The following is a 19582-nucleotide window of genomic DNA, read 5'->3' on the forward strand; positions in this document are numbered from 1 at the left end:
CCGCCGGTTTCTGGCAGAGCACCATGGCCTCAGATTTGGAGGTACTAACTCTCATCCCTGCCGCTTCGCACTCTGCTGCAAAACGCCCCAGTGAATGCTGGAGGTCACGGTCCGAGGAGGCAAACAGGACCACATCATCCGCGAACAGCAGAGAGGCGATCTCGAGACTCCCGAACCGGATCCTCTCCGCCCCCTGGCTGCGCCTAGATATCCTGTCCGTGAAGGTCACGAACAGGACCGGTGATAAAGGGCAGCCCTGGCGGAGGCCAACACCCACCGGGAACGTGTCTGACTTACTACCGAGGAGACGAACACAGCTACTACTGCAGGCGTACAGAGACCGGATGGCCCGTGCCAACGGGTCCGGCACCCCATACTCCCGCAGCACCCCCCACAAAAACCCCAGAGGGACCCGGTCGAAAGCCTTCTCCAGGTCTACAAAGCACATGTAAACTGGTTGGGCAAACTCCCAGGACCCCTCCAGTAATCTTGCGAGGGTAAAGAGCTGGTCCACTGTTCCACGACCGGGACGGAATCCGCACTGTTCGTCTTGAATCCGAGGTTCGACAAGCGGTCGGAGCCTCCTCTCCAGCACCCTGGCATAAGCTTTTCCCGGGAGGCTGAGCAGTGTGATACCACGATAGTTCGAGCACACTCTCCGGTCCCCCTTCTTGAAGATGGGAACCACCACCCCGGTCTGCCAGTCCATGGGCACTGTTCCCGACCCCCATGCGACACTGAAAAGGCGTGTCAACCAAGACAGCCCAACAATGTCCAGCGCTTTCAGCATCTCAGGGCGGATCTCATCCACCCCTGGCCCCTTGCCACCAAGGAGCTTTTTGACTACCTTAGCGACCTCTGCCAGGGATATGGGTGAAACCACCCCAAAGTCTTCCGGCGCTGCCCCCTCTCCGGGGGACATGTTGGCCGGGTTTAGGAGTTCCTCAAAGTGCTCTTTCCACCGCCCGACGATGTCCCCAGTCCGGGTCAGCAGTTCCCCCCCCCTGGTGAGAACAGCCTGGGGTAGACCCTGCTTTCCCTTCCTGAGCCGTCGGATGGTTTGCCAGAACTTCCTTGAGGCCAACCAAAAGTTCCTTCTCCATGGCCTCCCCGAACTCCTCCCATGCCCGAATTTTAGCCTCCGCAACCATCGCAGCTGCAGCCCTTCTGGCCCGCCGGTACCCATCAGCTGCTTCAGGAGACCCCTGGGCCAGCCAGGCCCGAAAGGCCTCCTTCTTCAGTTTGACGGCTTCCCTCACCCCCAGTGTCCACCACCGGGTTCTCGGGTTGCCGCCACGACAGGCACCGATGACCTTCCGGCCACAGCCCCGAGCAGCCGCGTCCACAATAGAGGCTTTGAACAAGGTCCACTCGGATTCCATGTCCCCAGCCTCCCTCGGGATTTGTGAGAAGTTCTTCCGGAGGTGGGAGTTGAAGACCTCCCGGACAGGATCCTCTGCCAGACGTTCCCAGTTCACCCTCACTACACGTTTGGGCTTGCCAGGTCTTTTTAGCCGACTCCCCCGCCATCTGATCCAACTCACCACCAGATGGTGATCAGTTGACAGCTCTGCTCCTCTCTTCACCAGAGTGTCCAAGACATACGGCCGCAGATCAGATGATACGATTACAAAGTCGATCATTGATCTCCGGCCTAAGGTCTTCTGGTAACAGGTACACTTATGAGCCACCTTATGTTCGAACATGGTGTTCGTTATGGACAAACTGTGGCTAGCACAGAAGTCCAACAACAAAACACCATTCGGGTTCAGATCGGGCAAGCCGTTCCTCCCAATCCCGGCCCGCCAGGTTTCTCTGTCATTGCCCACATGAGCGTTGAAGTCTCCCAGGAGAACTATGGAGTCGGCAGGCGGCGCCCTTTCCAGGACCCCTCCCACCGACTCCAAGAAGGCCGGATACTCCGAAATGCTGTTCGGTGCATAAGCACAAACAACAGTCAGAGCCTTACTCCCCGCAACCCGTAGGCGCAGTGAGGCGACAATTTCGTTCCCCGGGGAAAACTCCAACACAGCGGCGCTCAGCCGGGGGCTCGTGAGTATCCCCACTCCCGCCCGGCGCCTCTCACCCTGGGCAACTCCAGAAAAGGACAAAGTCCAACCCTTCTCCAGGAGCTTGGTTCCAGAGCCCATGCTGTGCGTGGAGGTGAGCCCAACTATATCTAGCTGGTACCGCTCCACCTCCTGCACCAGCTCCGGCTCTTTCCCCGCTAGTGAGGTGACGTTCCACGTCCCTAGAGCTAGTCTATGCCGCCGGTGATCGGCCCGCCCAGGTCTCCCGCCTGGCCCGCCGCCCGGTCTACATAGCACTCAACCCCGATAATTCTCCCTGCGGGTGGTGGGTCCACAGGGTGACTGCTGCTCCGACCGGGCCCCATGGGCGAAAGCCCGGCCACCAGACGCTCGCCGACGAGCTCCCCTCCTGGGTCTGGCTCCGGGAGGGTGCCCCGGTTTCCCTTGTCCGGGCAAGGTAGCTTCAGTCCGTGGGCTGCTATTCATCAGGGTTTATTAAACCGCTCTTAGTCTGGGCTCTCCCCCGAGACCTGTTTGCCTTGGGAGACCCTACCAGGGGCTGATGCCCCGGACAACATAGCTTCCAGGATCACTGAGCCACTCAAACTCCTCCACCACGTTAAGGTGGCGATTAATTCTGTTCAACACGATAAATCTGACTATTGTCAACAGACTACAGGAAAGAATGACAACTTGCTCCGTGACTAATGCAGCGTACCCATTTTCCAATCTGTTATTTTGCTCCCTGACTACTTTGTCTTTTTCTTTCCTGGAGATGCCTTCATTTTTTTTTACACATTCAACCTCAATGCTCGTCTCTCTCTTTCACACTCTCCAGAGTTATGATCTCAGGGAACACTTAAACAGCAGGTACCATACACATTACACACATAGACACACACACTGCAGCAGAGCAGGAGACTGTGTAAACAGCTCTCAGAAGGTCAGTCCTGGTAGAGCAAGATGGACACACAGCTAGCCATATAGCCTTTGCATCACGGAGCTGTTACACTCCACAACACCAGTGGGGCAAACTGTTGGTTATCGAGATCTCCGGCCGTTCCGTTTCCCTTTTTGTCTTTGTCTTCTCGCTTCCTTTCCTCACTTTTTTCCCCTATTCCCCTTTCCTTCATTTCATTTTTACAAGCTCCAAATCCCTCTCTGGTTTGGTCCAGCTGCCCGTCATTTCCTTTCTTTCTTGTTGCTTTCCCACTCCTCTCGCTTTCTCGCCCACTGAGAACTGGCCAGATCTGCTTTGCTCTCTGATTGAGCAACACTTAAACAGCTGCAAACACACACATGCACATACATACAATAACAATTTGAGGGTAGCGCTGTCTTGGCTAAAATATCTGAGACACAGCAGTTTTCTTAATTTGGTGAAGCCCTTTTAAATGATCCTCATATGGGCTTCGCTTACACTTTTGAAAAGACAGGAAGTATGCATTGTGCTGCCTCACAGACACCGAGCAATGTACACAGACAACTCTTCAAACTATTTAAATCTAAAATATGGATGTGTTGTCTCACCTAAATTAAAAACGACTCTGTAAATACACCTCAGAAGGAACTGGCTCTACTGGTTCCACTGCTGTCTCCATGACAACCGGTGGTCAATCGTGATATCAGCAAAGGTCCCAGGTGCTGCTGTTGTTTGTACTCCACTGGCATCATACCAGTCAGTGATGTTTCCATTCAGCTGTGGATTCTCAGAGATAAACTCTCTGCTGCTTCCAGGAAAATGTCCCTTTTCTGTAGGGTTGAATCCAGAGATGTAATCTTTTTGTTGTAATCAACTGCAGTGTAAATCAAAATAAATGCTGATGTATTTGATGCCCTCCAAGCTTAAAAACATGGAGATCTCAATATTTACATATATTTTCAGCAGGCATGTTTTGGTGTCAGACAAGTTGGAAATATCAGAATGGACTGTTCAGTAAGGTCCCCCCTCAGTTACTGCTACGCCTTTTAACAGTAACTAAGGAGGGGGCGGGGCTAACTGACACAAACAAAATACGGCTTCTCGTCCCACAATTAATATAGATTTGATCAGCTGTTTGATACTTTGTTCTCACCTTTACTATTTTGTTTTGTGGGTCCACCGTTTGGATTGTTTGGATGCAACTTGATGGACATTTTATTGCTTGCTATGTTTTCAACTGTTTTGAACACTGTAGGCTTATGGTCATCTCTACATTGCACTCCCAACTGGAAAATAGACGTTCTCCAAGCTGGGAAATAACTGTGGATGGGATTTTCAATCAAAGTGGTTAACCCAATGCTTTCTTGTTTGTTTAACCTGTCGACTGATTAGTTTAAGTATACTGTATATGCACACATTATTGTAGTGTAGGTAAATCAACAGGTCACTTATCCACAATGGGTGTTTGTTTGTTTGTAGTGAGTATACATTACATGTCATTTAGCTGACGCTTTTATCCAAAGAGACTTACAATCATGTTACATTCATACACTGTAGACACAGCTACAGGGAACAATTCAGGGTTAAGTGTCTTGCTTAATGACACATCGGGATTGAACCACCAACCCCCTGATTGAAAGACGGACATGCTAACCACTGACCCACAGTCGCCCACCACATGGCATACTGAAAATAGATCCTAAGATAGTGCATGCTGTTACACCTTTGTTAAGCAAAACAAACTGCATACTTTTGACTTGACCTGCTGATTTATGAGAAGTTTACGTTAATCTGCTTTTGGGATGCATGCAAGTGAGAGCATTGTTGACCAAATGCTTTACATGCTTGCATACACACTGGATTAAAAGTTTCTTTGTAGCCACTCAAAGACACATATAACAGTACACATGCATACAGACACACGCACACAAATACACACACACATGCATGCCCATGCACACTGCGGGACAACAGTGAGCAAATGATCTTTGGCTGTGAAAGGGTTAACAGTGGTCATGATCCATCCATCGCAGTCGGCCACCGCTCAATTATTAAACAAGGTGCGATCTAGTTTCATCAACTGCCAACATCCCCGCCAGCAGTCGGATGCAGAGGGAAATACACAGATAGACACACAAATTACTATTGATACTGACGATTTTTTATAAATAATCTTCAGTAATGTGGATATAATGACTAAGTGGATAAAGGCAAATAATAGAACAGTCGGACCACTGTTCAGAGTTTTATCCCTTTACTGTAATGCAGCCTTTAAAACCCAAAAAAAGACAACAGTTATATAACGATATTACGATATCCACAATATCGATGTCGACAATATAGTCTCACGTCACAATGATGATATAATATGGATGTATCGCACAAGCCCCAAGCTGGAGACAGCGTTTTAAACCAAAGCTGACATTAGTTTAGCTAACTAGCTACAGTTAATAAAATGTGGTGATGACAGCAGAAAATGATGCTTAGTAAAAACTCAAAAATTGATAAGCAACAGTAACTAAGAGGGGGCGGCAGTTAGTGAACAGTGAATCATGTGTGTTAAATTAGCTAAAATTTAAACTTAGACATTCAATCCCTGTCCCTTCTAAAAAGCTTCTAATCCTGTGTGACAGTTCATGTTGCAATAAATTATGCCCCCCACCCAAAAAAAAGTAGTAAAAATTGCACAACCCAACCACTCAGCCAAACACTGTCCTCTCCCCCACATGCACTCACAGAGACTGACAGAAACAAAGGCTGACTGTGACACGACACTAAAGGAATCCATGGGACAGCACATCCTCTCAGTGTGCCAGTCACACAGAGGTCAGTGTGTGTGCGTGCGTGCGTGCGTGCGTGCGTGCGTGCGTGCGTGCGTGCGTGCGTGCGTGCGTGCGTGCGTGCGTGCGTGCGTGCGTGCGTGCGTGCGTGCGTGCTGGGCCATCAAACTCCATCTATAAAATATTCCATGTTGGTTTATTGCAAAATGTTCCATGTGAACATTGACGGGCCTGGAACAAAATGTGGCCACGACAGTGTTTTCCCCATAGTTCCTCCGCCGGGGCCTCCCATCGGGACAGAAACTGATAACCGGCCGCTTTCCTGATGTCAAGCTTGTTTGCTGACTCATTTTTCTCACTCCCCCAATCAAAACATGATGTTTTCAACACCCTCAGTTCAAACAAACATGGGGACCATATTTCATGCGATGGCCTCTCGGTTCAGAAAGGAGTCGTTGTCCTTTACACATTTACACACAAGTCAAACATCCGCATCCATCAGTAGAGAGCAGAGGACACACACCGTCGGGTTGTCATCCTCGACACAGTTAAGCTTGTTCAGATCAAACCGAATACCAAGTCAAAAGCCTCCAAAATGCACACAAAGCTCCAAGACTGAGGCTTTAGGAGATGGCACAGGCCCCAGGGGGTGATTAGGGGGACAGGCATTGAGAGGCAGTCCGGGGTTAGATTGGCAGACCCTTGTGTCTCCCCCACATAATGACTCCCAGCTGTATTCTCACTGTTTATGTTAGAGGAGTTCCACTGAAATCTCTTTTCCTCCCCGTGGTCGCTGACTGAAAACTGGAAACTTCTGTCATTGGTTTTTCTGCACCACTCTGTATTTATCCGTCTGCTGTATTTTTCCGGGCTCTGCATACTGTTAACTCCACTGTTTCTTTTTTCAAACTCTCTTTTTCAATCCTCTCGCTGCATCTAATTTTCTATCCCTCCCACGCCACACACTCTCTCCCTCCCTGCTTGTTCCTTTCCTCTTCTCCCTCCTTCTGCCATTTTTCTCCTTTGCATCGATGCTAATACATTTGATTTAAAATCTATTTTTCTCCCCCTTGGAAGTATTGTCCAGCAGGCTAACCCAGGCACCTGATCTACAGCCAGGAAGAGGAGGATCTCGAGGGTTTCATGAGAGTTGCTTTTACTGTCTCTCTCTCTCTCTCTCTCTCTCTCTCTCTCTCTCTCTCTCTCTCTCTTCCTCCTTCTCCGGGCAAGCTGCCCAGATCCCTAAAGAATTCAGTGCCTGAAATGAAATGATATGTTGCCATCTGTGTTATTTTTTTAAACTCTCGAGGGGTAGATTTGCAGGCAGTGTTATGGTGATCGAGGGTCCGCCACGATCCCGAAAATGAATTTGAACTAATCACACAGTTATGTTAAAGGTGAGATAGAGTTCAAATAAATGAATAAGTTCAAACATTTTTAACTTTCGTTTTGTCAGAATACATCGTTAACAATCTTTTCCTCTCTCCACACTGCAGAACCGTTGTCTCTCTTTCTCTCTCTCACCCTGCCCACATACTTCATATGTATTTTTAGCAGGCACGAGCTGGACCATGATGGTAGCTTCACGTAGAAAACAATAGGTGTCTCGTGTTGCGTAATAGATTGCAGATCTCTCCTATGCACACAATATGTGCACCGTATGTAGACCCATATTTGGTCACCCAACACCCACTCTACCTGTCTGTTGCCTCACAGCTAATACCAGATGAGGTTACAGAGCTGGCAACCGGCTATCATTTCTCTCACTGCACATTTCTTTTCCCAGTGTGTAGGTGGTAAATCAGTGTGATTACACTGTCAAGGTGAAATTATACAGATTCTATCAATGTCTTCACCCAAGCTTTTGGATTTATCAGTGATCTGCTGCAAAGGGGACAATTTAACTCCAGAACAAGCTCCATAATAAAATATATTCTATTACTCAATGGCTGCACTAAATGGAAACATAATGAGGAAAATAGATCGACAAAGAATGATGCATATTAGTGAACAATCATTGTATCTCATTCACAACATTGCGATTTGGTCAAATTGCATTTCCTTATAATCTGAGACTGTATATAAGACCTTACCCATTGATTGGTGGACTACGGTTTTATAGCCTCGAGTTCGTCACTTTCTAACCGGAAGTGACAGCTAAGTATAACCCAAACCTGAATAAGACATTTTTTAGGCAACTGAAAAGGCTACAATTAACGTTCATGACCTCAAAGGACACTGAAAGAGTTAAAGTTATAAGACAAAAATACCCAGATCTAACAACACTGTGGTAGTGTCCTGTCAATCACAAGGTAGCCCCGCCCTAAAGCATAACCTGCTTTATTGTTTATTTTACTCTAAATGGGACCATCATTTACTAAATGAACATCATGCTGTATTGACAAATACTTTAAACTAGCGTTTGAGAACATAAACTCATGTTTACAATGTTTATTGAAGTATTAAATCAAGAGAGAAGAGAGAGTCATTTTTTTCCTAGACTTCAACAATCAGACTTCTTTTTGCATCCTCCTGATGGCTATCAGAAAGAAAGGTTTAAAACATTTCCACACTGGCTTCAGAACTTACTTGACAGTATTCATGAGTTCCCTGAAGTGCCACTCACATTTCTTGTATAAAACAGTCCCCCTACACTGAAAGGTGGTTGTTATAAATGGGTAAAGTGCCTCCGCTGTGTGTTTAAGTCACCTGCTGTGTTAAAATGCCCTGCAGACCGCAGAGTGCCACACTGTCTTGCCCAGTTTTCCTACATATGCTGCACCATTTAGATCTCTTTTACAGTTTTTAAACAATGCAACCATGTTGGGGAGTATTTTCAGCTACTTCCTAGATGAGAATGATCCCATCTCTAAATGGTGCCCTTCTGCTATCTTCTTCACATGGTTTGTCATCATGAACTAATAATGGATGAACCTTTGCATTTTTATGTGTGTGTTTTTAACCTGTATTAAAGACAAGAACACTTGTTCTCATTCTCTTCCAGGAGGCTCTCTCCCAGGCTGAAGCCCAGGTCCAATCCCAGTCACGGCCCCCAGTCAACCCGTCCGAGCTCACTCCGCGTCTGTGCCACCTGATGCGCTCTGACGCGGGCTACGGCTTCAACCTCCACAGTGACCGATCCAGGCCCGGACAGTACATCCGCTCCCTGGACCCAGGATCCACTGCAGACCACGCCGGGCTTCGGCCACAAGACCGATTGATAGAGGTGAGACGGAGGAGCGTGGCTGGAGTGTCATGACAGCGACAGTTTTAGCTTGTGGTGGTGCTGCATTGGTCTGCATTTTATTGTCATTGTTGTGTATGAATGTGGAACATTAACAAAGACAGATTCACTATTCAGATATGAACAAAATATGTCCTTTGATACAAACGGTTAATTTTATTGACACTTCAGACCAGCTTTATTCCATGTGGACCTCCTGACACTGTTTTTTAATATTAATCTCCATACGGATTGTTAACAGTTACACAGCTTCCTTTTTTGGATTATATGGGATCTGATTACTAATTATGTTTTATTATTTGATTAGCATAAGTGGTATAAATATTATGTTGGTGGCTGCTCATGAATATAGAATGCAATAGAAAACAATGTAAAAGAAAATTATGCTGTCTAGATGATTTCAAACCACTTTTGGAGCAGGTCCGCATACAGATACAAATGCATGTTTATGTCACATAAACATCTGCAACGTTACACCCCTTGTTTGTCTGTGTTGTGGAGCGGTTTGAGGGGTTTTATGTGTGTGCTTATTAAGAAGTTAACAGGTGGGTGGAACCTCCGCAGTAGTAGTGATAATAAGCTGGAAGAATATTAAGCGTTATGTGAGCGCTTCAACCGTGAAGAGAAATGAGGAGATCATGAAATATGTGCACACACTAATGAGGTGTATATTGATAAATGTTTCTGGTTTAGTCTGGTACGTGTCAGAGAATATTAAGAGTTACTGGGTGTGAAAACATCTTTTGAGGGGCCTCTTGTAGCCCTTCAACTTGCCACTTTGGAGCGTGAGTTTTCTGTCTATTGAACTGAATCAGTGTTGCCATCCAACCATCCAATCCATTACCTCCAAATAGATTTACGTGTATGCTTAGGTGACCTTCTCTCATACATTTACTCCATGACACACTAGAAGTCAACAGATGTCTTCACAAAGTGTTTGCATAGGAACTTCCTTTGTATTTATTTAAAAGTAAGTAAGACAGAAGGAGAGCACCTGAAATATTGGAGACTTACTAAATCTGACAATTCCCTCATTAGGATCAACTATACACAGTGCTTTATCTATTTTCATCATAGGCAGTTTTTCATCTGGGTGTACACACGAGTGTTCCCATGACCTTTGGCCTCACTGGTTGTACATCAGGGTCCAGACCTCACTGCAGAACATGCCAAACAGCAACCCAGTTGGGTCTGATAGTGAGGTGAAACAGAGTTCACTTAGGATCTCCCAGCATGTAAAGAAACATATTCAAGGTTTTGAATTAAACCTTTATTGGCCCTCAGGAAATTTCCATTGCACAATTGCATAATGACATGTTTTGCATGTTTACACATTTTAAACATTTGTATATTTTCTTAAATTCCATGCAGCTATTGTTTCCATTTGAGAGTAGTTAATGAATACATTTCATAAAATAAGCTTGCAGGGACTTAAAAAGTTGCTTGACACAACAAAAAGATACATTTTGTATTGCATGATGAGTTGAGATGAGTTGACAGTTCCTGTGCTTCCTGTATGTGGAGGCAGCAGCCAGATAGCTTAGCTTAGCACAACGACTGGAGACAGGCTCTGCCCAAAGGTAATGAAAAACTCACTAAGTTACATGTTATATTGGTTTTGTTTAATCTGTACAAAAGCCAAAGTGTAAAACAACAATTAGCTGATATTTACGAGGGGGTTATGTGCCAAGAAATGGAACAACTTCTTGGCTGCAAGGAGACACGGCCTGGAGCCGGACTAGCTGTTTCTGAACTGTAATATAAACTGCATGGACTAAAATATTGATAACCATCAGTGTGGTCTGATAACTATGATGAGGACCACCAAGCAGAGCTGCAGTTGTCTGTAAAAGGCATAATGTTGTTTACTTTTCAGTGACATTAGAAAACACTGATGCTCTGACGCTCCACTGGAACATTAGACTGCTGATGAGAGTGTGTGGGAACATCCTGTAGCAGGTCACTAATGACACCATTCTCCTCCCTAAGGCTCTCCATGGACACATGAATTGAGGATCACATTTAGGCCAAATTCAGTTCACTTAAAGGAGTTTTATTTGTATGATGTGTACACATTGCCAAAGTAAAGATTTTATTACAAAATTAGATGAAATATAATAAAATCTCTGATAAAATGCCCCTAGTTAAAGCAGAAACTTAATCAGCAACTATTTTGGTAACTATTTATCAATGCATCATTTAGTTTTTCAAGCATTAAAAAAAATCTATTTCTTAAACGTAGCTTTTACAAAGTGAATATTTGCTGCTTTTATCTTCTGATTTCGGACAGTTAGTCGGATAAAAAGGACGAACGTGTAAGGTTTTACAATTTTTCACTATAACACTTTCCAGACTAAACGGTTAATCAAGAGAAGTGATTGGTTGGTTGCAGCCCAAGTTGAATTGCTCCAAACAAACTAAATTGTGACATTTCTAAAGTTATTTAAACTAAATTGTTTATTTTTTATTTTTAGATATATGAATGCTAAATATTTGCTTAAAGCTTTGAACTGTTTTTGCAAGTATCTTACATTTCTTGTGTGGACACTACAAAGTCAACCTCATGAGACTATACTGATGTATACTGATGAATATGTGATTTCTGCCAGCTTAAAAACTTGATCCCTGCATTTTAGTTTAGTTTGGACTGAATATCTGAGGTCGTGTAGTTGGCTGTGTGTGTGTATGTGTGTGCGTGTGTGTGTGTGTGTGTGTGTGTGTGTGTGTGTGTGTGTGTGTGTGTGTGTGTGTGTGTGTGTGTGTGTGTGATAATTGCAACCGTCTCTAACCATGCGTCAAGAGTGCGTTTGTGTTATCTGTCAGCAGCCAGTTGGAGAGGCGTCTTTTTCTCTCACCACGCCCCATTACACTGGAGGTGTGTCGGCAGCAGCCGGCATTGTAGAGGCTACGATGAGAGCTCAGCTTTCTGCCGATGATCGTCAGAAGCAGTGACACCGCTGAATGCCTCATCGGCGTCTCTGCTCTGCTCTGCCTTCCTGCGCTGAACAATGCACACTCTGATCCTCTCACAAACTCTAGGTGACATCGATAGACATAGGAAAGTGCACTGACAGTAGTACCCACAAAGACATTTGGAGATCATTTCATGACAGGCCACAGATCAGCCCACAGTGATTTCACACCTGGATGATGATGATCAGCGGATGCTCTCTCACACTCTCACACAACAAAACAACACTATGTTGTGTTGTTTTGGTTGTTTTTCGGCAACCTTACAAAACCAACCCAGGATTTTGTTTTGAAACATGCCAGCAGCGTGGCTCTGTGGTAATGTCGGTCTGTCTGCCACTTTGGTTCAGACTGAAATGTCTCAAAAACTACTGTGGGGATTGTTATTTAATGTTGTACATGATTGCGTAGTCCCCAGAGGAGACATTTAATTGGTGAGGCGGTCCCCTGACTTTTCCTTTATCATGAGGGTTTGTATTTGTGGTTCAGGACAAACACCCACAAAATAAATGAATTCCCATCATCCTCTGCTGTAGTTTGCGTTAACTTTTAATTTGCAGAGGCTACCGTTTACCTGCTTAGCATCAGCGTGCTAGCATCGTCATTGTCACTCTTTAGCATTTTGGCGTTAGCATTTAGCTCAAAGCACCGCTGTATTCTAACTGTGATCAGGCAGGGATCAACAGGCCTTTTTATTTAGGATCATGTATAATGAATAAAGACAACAATTAATTTTGCAAGAGCCTTTGTCCTTTATTTCAATCATCAAATAGTAATCCTTGCACTGGAAAAAGAAAAACCATAACAGCTGTTGTGGGAACATTACATTCCCTATAATTCATTACCAAAAGCAGTTGCCAAATTAATTTGAAGCCACAAATAGGCTGTGCAGTTTCTGAGTCCTGGAGCTGTCAACATCTTAATCACCTCTCATAGTCAGCTGCTTGGTCACTGAGTTTATGATCCAAGAAATTAAATCCAAAACCAAGGAAAAGTAGAAAAGCCTGTCATAAAGGGAGAAATGTATTTAAATACTCTTATTTCTTGGAATAGAATATGTGAAGGTGCAGAATAGATTAAATGTTATAGATAGTAAAACAATTATATGAATTGTTGATCTTGATTGTTAATTGACTAAGATAAGAAGTTTTCAAACACCAACACTCACACACACCACATCACAAATGTGCCAGTAAACGTCAGGTGGCTGGACTCTCGTGGCTTTGATGAGACATTCACTTAAACACACACACACACACACACTTTAGTATTAAGAGGTTCCCAGAGCAATAGTCCCGTGAGAAATAAGCGTCTGTACTGTTCCTGCAGCATGTATTAATTAGCCTAGTGGGCAGCAAGCAGAGTGTATTGTCTTGTGTGGGATGGACTGTTAATATCGGGCTGTGAAACATGACACAACACCTGTTGTTTGGCTGAATAAAAAGATGCTTGTACAAATCAAACTGCCTGACTGTATGTCAGTCCGTCTTATCTGTCTGTCATGAGTCCTGAGAAGAAAGGATAGATTTTTTATTTGTATATGAAAGAGAAAAAGCTGAAGATCTGTTCACATTCGCCATCTGTTGATTCCGCTCTTTCCTTGTGTTGTCTTCTTTCCAGTGTCTCTCTCTCTCCCCTTTCCCATAAAGTCTCTCATTGCACCTATTTGCCTATAGACCTATTTCACCTACGAATGAGAGCAAAAAGTTTATTCTCTTCCATAAACGTCCTATCTTGTCACAAGCGGTGAATTTTAAACAAACTCTCCCTCAGGACTCGGACACCTGAAACCAGCCATGAGCCCAGGAGACCATGAATAATTGATTGTGTATCAACACTAACTTGGCATGATGCAAAGCTGCCTCAGAGAGGCCATGGTCTAGAGTCTAGACAAGGCAGGCCTCTAATGCATACAGCAATAACAGGCTATTGTGTTTTGCAAGGCCAACAGTTATTATGTCCCTCTGTTGGGCTGTTTCTGCACCCTAATATTTCATGAGAGGTGAAATCCCTTTTAGAAAGTATGGATAATGAGTCTTCTTTTATTGTGGCAAATCATAACTTTACTGCTGGATGTACAGCTGTTCTTAATGCTTTCCTGAACCACTGTTGCATTGTGTGAAGAGGTGCAGGCTTCTGAGAGTCATGTTGAAGAGTGTATCAGCAGTATGTTGTCCCACGGCTCCACTTAGTGGACAAATGAGGTAGCACAGTGTTTGATGTCAACAATGAAAGAAAAGAGGGATGTGAAGGTTTATTCAGGTGCTATTCAAAATAAAGCTGAATGTCACTTAAACAGCTAACTTGAAGAGATTTGTGTTGAAAAAATCTCTAAAGCAGAAATCACAATTAACTGGCTTACAGTTCTGGTTGGCCATGCCAACATGTTTTGGTATTGTACATTTGCTGAGCGTTTTTGGGACTAAGCGGGACATAAAATGTAACAAATGTAACCATATGGTATGGTTAAATTCAATTTAGTTTAATTTGAGTGAAAAGTAATAACAAAACAGAGGATGACCGCCCCCCTTCGAAAGGAACGTGTGTCCAAAATAAAACAAAACATGACAAAGTGCCCTCTTAGATGCCTCTATACAATAGATGAAACATGATAAAGTGCCCTTGAGGGTGCGCCTCCAGTGGAGAAGGTGAGATGCAGTGCCATTTAGACTTCCCCACATGCTACAAAACCTTCTGCGCGTTGGGGCTCTTTTTGTTCACCCTTGACCCTCAGTGGGCTGATGTGGAACCAAAGGTTATAACAACCAACCTACAAAACCATTCTCTTAACCTTTTATCTTTGTCTCTGTGCTCTCCAGGTAAATGGTGTGAACATCGAGGGTATGCGGCATGCAGAGGTGGTGGCCTTCATAAAGAAAGGGGGAGATGAGACCTGGCTGTTGGTGGTGGACCCAGAAACAGACGAGCACTTCAAGAGGAGAGGGATCGCCCCTGCGGTCAGCCATCTCAGAGGTAACTGAGACTGCACTAACAAAAGGCCATGTGGTCGATATAAACTTTCAGGAGGCATCATTGTCAAGTAGGTTGTGGTCATATTAGAAAGTCAAAGCAGGTGTTTTACTGCAAAGAATGAGGTTGTCAGCAAATCTGTGTAACATTTTTTAAAGAAATATACATTAAAACCCATTCATTCGTGTACGTTCTGTGCAAGCGTGTTTAGGCACCACTACCGTAACTTGTAATGTTTGGTTGTGATTTATTTGATAGGCGTGATTCAAAGTTTGAAATTAGTTTAGCCTATAACAAAGGATGAGGAGTAGCTCCTGTGCCTGGAATTAATAAAGGTGGTTGTTGTTGTAACAGGATGTGAGATACTTTAGTGGAAGTAATTCAACACTTTAATAAGAAGCCAATTACATATTTCTTTCTGGGAAACTTGGGAATTTTACAAATCGATGGACCTGTAAAATTAAGCGTGAGTTCTTGACTCATCACACTCTCAGACCTTAAAATACATTAAAACAAACCTTTGAGACTCACATCTGTGGACTGAGATCCCATCCCTTTGAATATGAATACTATGTATAATGATTATAAAGTATACACCAGTGAAAAACAACACTATATTGGCTTGTTTGTTTTCACAGACTATGACGGTCCGTCTATATCCAACGGCTCGCCCAACCCTCAGATCAACGGCAGCTCCACCACACAGTCCATCAGGTCCACACAGTCCGACCTCAGCAGCCAGGGCAACAGCACACAGGTGGGTGTGAGCATTCATATGTGATGCTGTATTTGGTCTTCGGTGTCTCACATGAAAGACAATACCCTCAACCGTTCTGTCTGTCTCTCCATCTCCAATCATACCTCCCATCCAGCTGGCGGACGATGATGGCGGCCGGCTGGTGGACCCTTTCGCTGAGATGGGCCTGAGTTTGAGCGCTACGGCAGCAGAAGAAAAGTTAAAGGTCCATGCCAAAGAAAAGAAGAAGGCACCACAGATGGACTGGATGAAGAAATATGAGCTGTTCAGCAACTTCTGAGACCCCCAAGGACACTACAAACACCAGAAATCTGAGCTCTCTGCCACCCTCTGCGAGGACGAGAAAAACACAATACCCCCCCCCATACAACAGAAGATATTTTGTTCCTGGAATTAAATGGGACAAAAGAAAAAAGTTGTACTCTGGATTTAACATTTAACAGCTTATTTTCCCTCTTGAAAGCACGACATGTGCTTTCTGACTGCAAAAACTGTGAATACTTTGCGAAAAACGACACTGTTCAGAAGGAGGATCATCTTTAAAAGCATCATGGACTTGTGTCAGGTGGGAGTGTTACAAACAAGTTTCCACACATTTACCCAAATCCTCTCTACATTAACCTTCCTATTCTCCCTATGTACGAGACTTGTTTCAATCTAATGAGGGACAAAATTATTTTTATATTTAAAAAGTATAAGCAACTATTAGAAAAAAACTATCCCATCATCATGGACTGCATTTAAAAAGTTTTATGGACACTGTGACAATAATGATTGTGGACATTGTGGGAGTTTTGTCCCATGAGTCAGAGGAATTCCAAAGTTGGCAGAAGATCACTGTGAAAGAGTTGAGACCCTCCACCTCCAGCCCACGCGGATGTTGGATAATAATCCCCCACAAAGAAAAGGATGGCAGTGTGCACTGGTTGTGTGTGATGTCTCCGACAAGTAACTTTACTTTTACATTGAGTTCATTAACTGATCATCAGATCAGCCCTGCTTTATTTAAAGAATAGTTCATGTCACTTGTTACTTAGCACTCTTAATAATGTATTACCACTAACCTCTTCTCCGAAAGTGCTGCAGCGTACATGTGCATAACAAAGGGACGCACCACTAACAAGAGATGTATTGATGAAGTGAACATGAAAAGCGGAACGTAGAAGAAAGGAATGTTTTCTCAGGATGGTGAAGGCTTGATGTGTACAGTGCATCCGGAAAGTATTCACAGCGCTTCACTTTTTCCACATTTTGTTATGTTACAGCCTTATTCCAAAATGGATTCAATTAATTATTTTCCTCAACATTCTACATACAACAACCCATAATGACAAAGTGAAAACTGTTTTTTGCAAATCTATTAAAAATAAAGAACGAAAACATAACATGTACATAAGTATTCACAGCCTTTGCTCAATACTTTGTTGAAGCACCTTTGGCAGCAATTACAGCCTCAAGTCTTCTTGGGTATGATTCCACAAGCTTGGCACACCTATTTCTGGGCAGTTCCTCCCATTCTTCTTTGCAGAACCTCTCAAGTTCCATCAGGTTAGATGGGGAGCGTCGGTGCACAGCCATTTTCAGATCTCTCCAGAGATGTTCAATCGGGTTCAAGTCAGGGCTCTGGCTGGGCCACTCCAGGACATTCACAGAGTTGTCCCGAAGCCACTACTTTGTTATCTTGGCTGTGTGCTTCAGGTCGTTGTCCTGTTGGAAGATGACCCGTCGCCCCAGTCTGAGGTCCAGAGCGCTCTGGAGCATGTTTTCATCGAGGATGTCTCTGTACATTGCTGCATTCATCTTTCCCTCAATCTGACTAGTCTCCCAGTTCCTCCTGCTGAAAAACATCCCCACAGCATGATGCTGCCACCACCATGCTTCACTGTAGGGATGGTATTGGCCAGGTGATGAGCAGTGCCTGGTTTCCTCCAGACATAATGCTTGGCATTCAGGCCAAAGAGTTCAATCTTTGTTTCATCAGACCAGAGCATTTTGTTTCTCATGGTCTGAGAGTCCTTCAGGTGCCTTTTTGCAAACTCCAGGCGAGCTGTCATGTGCTTTTTACTGAGGAGTGGCTTCCGTCTGGCCACTCTACCAAACAGGCCTGATTTGTGGAGTGCTGCAGAGATGGTTGTCCTACTGGAAGGTTCTCCTCTCTTCATAGAACAACACTGGAGCTCTGTCAGAGTGACCATCGGGTTATTAGTCACCTCCCTGACTAAGGCCATTCTCCCCCGATCGCTCAGTCTGGCTGGGCGTCCAACTCTAGGAAGAGTCCTGGTGGTTCCAAACTTCTTCCATTTCCAGATGATGGAGGCCACTGTGCTCATTGGGACTTTCAATGCTGCAGAAATTTTTCTGTACCCTTCGCCAGATCTGTGCCTCAATACAATTCTGTCTCTGAGGTCTACAGATAATTCCTTGGACTTCATGGCTTGGTTTATGCTCTGATATGCACTGTCAACTGTGGTACCTTATATAGACAGGTGTGTGCCTTTCTAAATCATGTGCAATCAACTGAATTTAGCACAAGTGGACTCCAATCAAGTTGTAGAAACATATCAAGGATGATCAGTGGAAACAGGATGCACCTGAGCTAAATTTTGAGTGTCCTGACAAAGGCTGTGAATACTTATGTACATGTTATGTTTTCGTTTATTATTTTTAATAGATTTGCAAAAATTTGCAAAAAACAGTTTTCACTTTGTCATTATGGGTTGTTGTGTGTAGAATGTTGAGGAAAATAATGAATTTAATCCATTTTGGAATAAGGCTGTAACATAACAAAATGTGGAAAAAGTGAAGCGCTGTGAATACTTTCCGGATGCACTGTACAGCAGAGGGCAAACTTGCACCACAAATAGAGGACCCGTTTGGCACCTAAACTAAACAGAGTAGATGTTTATCCTGGCTGGTTTTGTTGGGGTTGTGTCTGACAACTTCTTTGTTAGGAGCAGTAATTTCCACTAGCCGTTTCCCCCTGTGTCTTGACTTTATGCTACGCTAAGCTAACCAGCTGCTACATATTTACCATACAGCTAACTGGCTATTCGTGGTACCTTCATATGTATCACGCAGACACGAGCATGATGTCAATCTTCTCATCTGACTTTCCACCAAATGGGAGCATTTCCCAAAAATGTCATACCATTTTGTTAATTAAATATGGGCCCGATTCCAGGAAAGAAAGCAGCAGATATTATGTTGGAGTGAAAGGGTGTGATCAACATGAGTGAGAGGGAATGGAGGAGAGGCTACACTACTGAAAGGGACTGTGGGAGCCAGTGAGCTTACTGTGGATTACTACACACACAGGGACAGCTGTCATACACACATTTGGGGCACAGTGTGTGTGTGTGTGTGTGTGTGTGTGTGTGTGTGTGTGTGTGTGTGTGTGTGTGTGTGTGTGTGTGTGTGTGTGTGTGTGTGTGTGTGTGTGTGTGGAGAAGGTATACATGTCGTAATCCAGGCAGTGTTGATAAAATGAATTACAACAAGACGGAATGCAAGTTGGAGAGTCATTTACGTGGACATCTTGTCTTGGTTTTGTTCCCATGAATTCAGCCAACCCGAGTGTCATCTGTACACCTGTCTGTGTGAGCAGTCGGGCTCACTCTGTTTGTTCTGATAGTCCCAACAAAAAATACTCATGGCTGATGTATTTACAGTATACGCATACAGTATATATGGCAGGTCGCATTTTTTTCAATAAAGTGTGACAATGGCGTTTTTGAATATATTCAATTGTTGCCGTCATCTCTCAAAGCTTCTCTAGTCCGTACTTTTGAACATTTTGTTTCCCATCAATCTCCACAAGCTCTCATTCTTTCACATTCATCCTTCTTATTTGTCTCTTTTATTGGTTAGGCTACTTCAATATCTCCCATGTGCGCCTGTTTCCTCTCATTC

General features: G+C 44.2%; 1 protein-coding gene across 1 annotated transcript in view; it reads left to right on the forward strand.

Moving 5' to 3' along the window:
• The window catches only part of LOC117734751 (Na(+)/H(+) exchange regulatory cofactor NHE-RF2), a 30344-nt gene extending 13367 nt beyond the window's left edge, over positions 1-16977 (forward strand). The window contains exons 3-6 of the mRNA XM_034539015.1: positions 8737-8958; positions 14766-14919; positions 15555-15673; positions 15789-16977. Coding sequence (XP_034394906.1) covers positions 8737-8958; positions 14766-14919; positions 15555-15673; positions 15789-15953 — 660 coding nt within the window. The 3' untranslated portion in view covers positions 15954-16977. The remainder of the gene's footprint in view (positions 1-8736; positions 8959-14765; positions 14920-15554; positions 15674-15788) is intronic.
• The last annotated feature ends 2605 nt before the right edge of the window (positions 16978-19582 follow it).

The sequence above is a fragment of the Cyclopterus lumpus genome, chromosome 8 (genome assembly GCF_009769545.1).
Source record: "Cyclopterus lumpus isolate fCycLum1 chromosome 8, fCycLum1.pri, whole genome shotgun sequence".
Classification (NCBI taxonomy): domain Eukaryota; kingdom Metazoa; phylum Chordata; class Actinopteri; order Perciformes; family Cyclopteridae; genus Cyclopterus; species Cyclopterus lumpus.